The sequence below is a fragment of the Mixophyes fleayi genome, chromosome 6 (genome assembly GCF_038048845.1).
Source record: "Mixophyes fleayi isolate aMixFle1 chromosome 6, aMixFle1.hap1, whole genome shotgun sequence".
NCBI lineage: Eukaryota > Metazoa > Chordata > Amphibia > Anura > Limnodynastidae > Mixophyes > Mixophyes fleayi.
Window position 1 is genome coordinate 176592980 of NC_134407.1, and position 6589 is coordinate 176599568.

The 6589-nt window shown below is 42.4% G+C and overlaps 1 protein-coding gene across 1 annotated transcript; it reads left to right on the plus strand.

The window, feature by feature from the left end:
- Positions 1-2047: 2047 nt before the first annotated feature.
- Positions 2048-6372, plus strand: LOC142094829 (coenzyme Q-binding protein COQ10 homolog B, mitochondrial-like). The gene is made up of 5 exons (XM_075177382.1): positions 2048-2242; positions 4205-4354; positions 4775-4967; positions 5483-5584; positions 5825-6372. Exons 1-5 carry the CDS (start codon positions 2130-2132, stop codon positions 5984-5986), a joined length of 720 nt encoding a protein of 239 aa, XP_075033483.1. The 5' UTR covers positions 2048-2129; the 3' UTR covers positions 5987-6372.
- The last annotated feature ends 217 nt before the right edge of the window (positions 6373-6589 follow it).

Sequence of the window (6589 nt, forward strand, 5' to 3'; positions counted from 1 at the left end):
TCACTAGAACTGTGATTGTCCCCGGCAGGAAGAGGGACTATTCTTAGTGGCAGCCCCAGGTTACTCTAGATCACTAGAACAGTGATTGTCCCCAGCAGGAAGAGGGACTATTCTTAGTGACAGCCCCAGGTTACTCTAGATCACTAGAACAGTGATTGTCCCCGGCAGGAAGAGGGACTATTCTTAGTGACAGCCCCAGGTTACTCTAGATCACTAGAACAGTGATTGTCCCCGGCAGGAAGAGGGACTATTCTTAGTGACAGCCCCAGGTTACTCTAGATCACTAGAACAGTGATTGTCCCCGGCAGGAAGAGGGACTATTCTTAGTGACAGCCCCAGGTTACTCTAGATCACTAGAACAGTGATTGTCCCCGGCAGGAAGAGGGACTATTCTTAGTGACAGCCCCAGGTTACTCTAGATCACTAGAACAGTGATTGTCCCCGGCAGGAAGAGGGACTATTCTTAGTGACAGCCCCAGGTTACTCTAGATCACTAGAACAGTGTTTGTCCCTGGCAGGAAGAGGGACTATTCTTAGTGACAGCCCCAGGTTACTCTAGATCACTAGAACAGTGATTGTCCCCGGCAGGAAGAGGGACTATTCTTAGTGACAGCCCCAGGTTACTCTAGATCACTAGAACTGTGATTGTCCCCGGCAGGAAGAGGGACTATTCTTAGTGGCAGCCCCAGGTTACTCTAGATCACTAGAACAGTGATTGTCCCCAGCAGGAAGAGGGACTATTCTTAGTGACAGCCCCAGGTTACTCTAGATCACTAGAACAGTGATTGTCCCCGGCAGGAAGAGGGACTATTCTTAGTGACAGCCCCAGGTTACTCTAGATCACTAGAACAGTGTTTGTCCCTGGCAGGAAGAGGGACTATTCTTAGTGACAGCCCCAGGTTACTCTAGATCACTAGAACAGTGATTGTCCCCGGCAGGAAGAGGGACTATTCTTAGTGACAGCCCCAGGTTACTCTAGATCACTAGAACTGTGATTGTCCCCGGCAGGAAGAGGGACTATTCTTAGTGGCAGCCCCAGGTTACTCTAGATCACTAGAACAGTGATTGTCCCCAGCAGGAAGAGGGACTATTCTTAGTGACAGCCCCAGGTTACTCTAGATCACTAGAACAGTGATTGTCCCCGGCAGGAAGAGGGACTATTCTTAGTGACAGCCCCAGGTTACTCTAGATCACTAGAACAGTGATTGTCCCCGGCAGGAAGAGGGACTATTCTTAGTGACAGCCCCAGGTTACTCTAGATCACTAGAACAGTGATTGTCCCCGGCAGGAAGAGGGACTATTCTTAGTGACAGCCCCAGGTTACTCTAGATCACTAGAACAGTGATTGTCCCCGGCAGGAAGAGGGACTATTCTTAGTGACAGCCCCAGGTTACTCTAGATCACTAGAACAGTGATTGTCCCCGGCAGGAAGAGGGACTATTCTTAGTGACAGCCCCAGGTTACTCTAGATCACTAGAACAGTGTTTGTCCCTGGCAGGAAGAGGGACTATTCTTAGTGACAGCCCCAGGTTACTCTAGATCACTAGAACAGTGATTGTCCCCGGCAGGAAGAGGGACTATTCTTAGTGACAGCCCCAGGTTACTCTAGATCACTAGAACTGTGATTGTCCCCGGCAGGAAGAGGGACTATTCTTAGTGGCAGCCCCAGGTTACTCTAGATCACTAGAACAGTGATTGTCCCCAGCAGGAAGAGGGACTATTCTTAGTGACAGCCCCAGGTTACTCTAGATCACTAGAACAGTGATTGTCCCCGGCAGGAAGAGGGACTATTCTTAGTGACAGCCCCAGGTTACTCTAGATCACTAGAACAGTGTTTGTCCCTGGCAGGAAGAGGGACTATTCTTAGTGACAGCCCCAGGTTACTCTAGATCACTAGAACAGTGATTGTCCCCAGCAGGAAGAGGGACTATTCTTAGTGAAAGCCCCAGGTTACTCTAGATCAGTAGAACAAAGGGTGGAACTGCAGTGACTCCGCCCCGTCTTTGTGACGTCAGCAGCACTCTGACGACCGTGTAAGGTAATTAAAGTTGCTTAACAGGAACCGGCTCAGTACAGCGAAAGCCGGGGACAATAGAACACTACTGTAGCGGCATTATCGGATCTCTGCCATGGCCGGACACTGCGGGAGAAGCACATCGGTCCTACTGCGGGCCCTCCTGGACTCTGAGAGCCGGCCGTGTCAGGCTGTGATGCGGAGGGTCCAGAAGCAGCATGGTCTACGGTAAGTCTATGGTGCTAAGCGCTGGATATGTGAGTTTGGGTGGTAGGGATGTTATATTACCCCCTGGGGACCAGCCTGGGTCTGATCCGGTTTTTAAATTTCATAACAACGTTCTCTGTAAGCGTATTTATATTATATTGTCTGTAACAAAGCTCGTGTAGTGAGTAGTATATAGGCTCCCGTGGAGTGGGGGTGGACATACATCGCGCTCTTCAGAGTATCCTAAACCATAGACTGTGCACACTGATGATCATATAGATCTGCCTTCCATGGTGTTCTTGGTGTTTGAACGATTAGAGCCATAATGAACATTTTATTGTATCCAGACCCTCTACCAGTGATACGGTGCCTGTGTAGTTAGCTATGGAGCAGAAAGGTTTTATGGTAGTGCTAATTAAGTTTATAGTACCGTAGTGTACTAGTGCATGCATACAAGGCTTTGTCTACACTTAACAGTTGGTGTTTCCCAGTCACTTATCTGTCTGCTGGGGGAAGTTCATCTAAGTCTCATAAGCCCTTGTGATTTGCTATCACAAGTATGCTGGATCTGTTCATTTAATTTTATTATTTTAATTGATAATGTTCATTGGTTACATTCATAAAATACTCACCATACTTTGCAAGCCTATGTGTAAGAGTAATCCGTAGTCAATTTATAAAACAAGCCTGTATTACTCTTTCTAGCAATAGCTCCATCAATCAATCTCCCTAATCCTTTTTGTCAAGTCAAAGGTGGTTGAGTGGGGTTTGTGTTCAATATTAACTTTCCTTGGTTTAGGCTGCATCAGATAGAGGGGATTTTAAATGAGTTCCTGCAGAATAATGGCTTGACCGTAGGGGAAGCAGCATTGTAAAGAATTCCTGGAACTCAGCCTGCTTCTTGCATTTTTTAAAACTCGTGATCTTAAGAGGCCACTACAGGGTGAATTTGACAAATCTACACTTCCCTTACTGTAGCTACAGCACAGAAAAGATTTTCAAACCATACTATAATTTATGAACTTAAAGCAAATACCTCCTTTAAATAAATTTAATGTTTATTTCATTTTGTTTATTATTTTAGTTTTATAGACTAAATATGATTATTCCATTCTGTTAAACGTGACCTTGTATAACAACCTTGTTTGCACTACTATAGTGAGGAAGGTTTACTTGGCCTGTAAGCTCAGAATACTTTTATAAATGTCACTATTATTTTAAGTGGTAACAGTATTGCTACCACTTATACATGGGGAATTAATATGACAGCAGGCATTGATTGACTAAGTTTCTAGCATCAATTGGCAGCTTTAATCCCTACGTCATTATGAAATGTATTGTCTGCCTAGAGCACAGTATAGGGTCCATCAATAATGCTGTAGTGCACTCTCTATAAAGTTACCTAACATTTCCTGGTCGGGGTGTGTAACTTTATCTGTCAGGATGTGGTGAGTCATAAAAAAAAAAAAGAGAGAACAATGCCTTCTATTCTGGGAAATGGCTTGTACAAAGAATGTTCCCTATGTTGGTAGGCTCTCTGAACTACGGTTTAATTGCTTGTGCATCCACTTAGTTAGTGTGAAATTGCTTTTGTGGAACTAAAGTCCAACGCTGTCTGGTGGTTACTAGTTTGAGAGTTTTAGATCAATCTACAAAAGTAGAAGATAACAATATTAGTTAAGTGGTAGATGGAGGGACACAAATGAAGCGGCAAATGGTTTGCTGATAAGTGATACATTCTTTCTGTTGGATTTTTGAGTGGTTGGTGTTGTAGCATCACATATCATTTTCCCAATGTACAACCATTTGCCATAGCTGCAAGTGAATTGATCTGCTGTTAAACATTAGATGGAAAATTTAGCCCTTTAATAGGGGATGTTTCCAGAATTCTACTAAAATACATTCTTTAGAATGACCTATGACTGTAGCCTGTACGTGATATATGGATTAGTTTGATGTCAATTTTTTTTTATGTCCTTTCAGCCATTTGAATTCCTGTGGGATTCTGTCCTCGCGATGCACACAACTACCTCTACCTTCACCAGTCCATGTGCAGAAACGGTCCTTCCTGAGCCTTGCAGTGCCCTTCCTTGGGAGCAAGCGAATGGACTATGCAGAATCCAAAGTGCTAGGGTAAGTAACCCTGGAGAATGGGAATGGGGCAAAGCAGCATCTATGTTATTGGAGCACAATCTGCATATATTCCTCTTCAATGCTAAAAATTACCCTACTGCAGTGTAAAGTTAAAACTGAAAAACCTGGGCAATGTTTGGCGTTCCACTGTTGTAATGGTCTGAAATTAGTTCTGTAGCTGCACATTTTCGCACAAAAAAAGATATGTTAGAGATGGAATGACTGTCACCGTATTTAAGCATCCACATAACTGGATAAATTATATTTTGAGTACTTTTTGCACGGCCCCATTAGAAGCCAATAAGTAGTAAGACCAGACGGTGCATTATATATGAGGAGAGGGGAGATGAAATGTGTTTATTATATACGTGCAGGGACTTGCTCTAGGTCTATTGTTGATGGCTTCTTTGTTTCTTATAGGTATTCTATCGGTCAAATGTTTGACATTGTTGCAAATGTGGAAGACTACAAGATGTTTGTGCCTTGGTGCAACAGTTCAAAGGTCCTATCGTGTCACAATGGAGTGACCCGGGCTGCACTGGAGGTGGGCTTCCCACCCATCACTGAGCAATATGTGTCTGAAATCTCCATAATACCCCAGCACAAGATTCGGGTGAGTCCCTTCCCTCGATTTAAATGCTTATGTAAATCCGTATTGAGATCCTTCTAAAAGGGATAGGGTCCTGTGTGGAAGGGATGGTTTGGTTTACTTCTCTTCTATTATTTATGTAGTGAAGCCACATTCTCGCTACAGTTGATTATATTGAGATCTTTGGATAGTTTGGTCCACATAGCTGACGTTTCTCCACCATAATCTGCTTCCACTCTTATAAATACATTTTTTATTAACCATAAAATTTATCCAAATTGAGAGAATTTACATGGTGAACGATTGTATCCGTTCTAGGTTTTAAAGTTAAATTTAAAATGTAACCCTGCTATAAATGAGATGGCTGTAAACACTTTCCATTCAACTTGCTTTGTGAAATAAACTTCAAAATTAGTAGTTTATCTGTGAATGGAGCTCTCCTCCTTTGTTTGTTCACAGCACGTTCTTGAAATTAGTTGCTCATTGTAATTCGCAAAGAACTGAACTTTTGCTAATGACTATTACATCTTCTACCACAGGCGGTCTGTAATGATGGGAAGCTGTTCAGCCATCTTGAGACGGTGTGGCGGTTTAGTCCAGGATTATCTGGGAGGCCAGACACCTGCACGCTTGACTTCTATGTAAGTTCATATCTTGATAAGTTTATTCTTGCAAGTTCAAAAGGGTTTGTTTGTTTTTCCCTCACATGTGCACACAACATTAATTTAAATGCCAACGCTTGATAATGTATTGTCCATCACGCCATCTGTACCTATTATCAGAAATAATTGTCTTTTGGGGTCTATGGATATTCAGTACACAAGTGAAGGTGGTCTGTTTCCCCACAGTTATTTATCATTTATATATCTTTATCTTTTCAGGTGTCCTTTGAATTCAAGTCTCTCCTCCACTCTCAGTTGGCTACAGTCTTCTTTGATGAGGTTGCCAAACAGATGGTCACAGCCTTTGAAAACCAAGCTGCCAGAGCGTATGGGCGGAAATCCAACCCGCTAAGGGCCGCCAAACTCCGAGCTGTGCAGTAACGAACTCTTTAACCTATCCTCTGTCCTATGGATCAGAACGTTTTATTTATCCTAAACCTAAAAATTGGACCACATCAAGACTTAACACAAACCTCCCTTCATTTACATTTATTTATATGTATATAAATGGAATTATCTTAAAATTTTAACTTATTTAAAAGCAAAGAAACCTATTTAATATTGTGTAGTTTTTGATGACTGTGGAGAGGAAAAAAATGATGAAGTTGTAATGTCTAAACTTCTGGAATATATTTTTATATACTGTAAACTATTCAGACTGCCTTTTCAAGTGAACGGATATGTTGTGATGTGATCTGATATGTACATCATTGTTTTTAGAAGATTGACTTTTATATTCTAAAATAAAAAATAATTTTAATACTTTATTGGAGATTTTGTTTTGTTTTTCTCTACCTCAAGTTGTAACCTACACACAATGGAAGCAGCCATTTTTTTATGGCTTAACATACATTTAGGCCAGGCCAACCTGTGGCTCTCCTGGAGAGCCACAGGTTGGCCAGGCCTGATGTAGGCTATTGATGAACTAGTGACATCACTGAGGTATGAGGCACATTGTACCTCAGTGATATCACTAATGCCTAG

Excerpts from the sequence above, each read along its gene's own strand:
- LOC142094829 (XM_075177382.1), top strand. The coding sequence starts at position 2,130 with ATGGCCGGACACTGCGGGAGAAGCACATCGGTCCTACTGCGGGCCCTC. Across the intron at positions 4,355-4,774 it reads GCAGAATCCAAAGTGCTAGG|GTATTCTATCGGTCAAATGT; the intron begins GTAAGTAACCCT and ends TGTTTCTTATAG. Across the intron at positions 4,968-5,482 it reads TACCCCAGCACAAGATTCGG|GCGGTCTGTAATGATGGGAA; the intron begins GTGAGTCCCTTC and ends CTTCTACCACAG.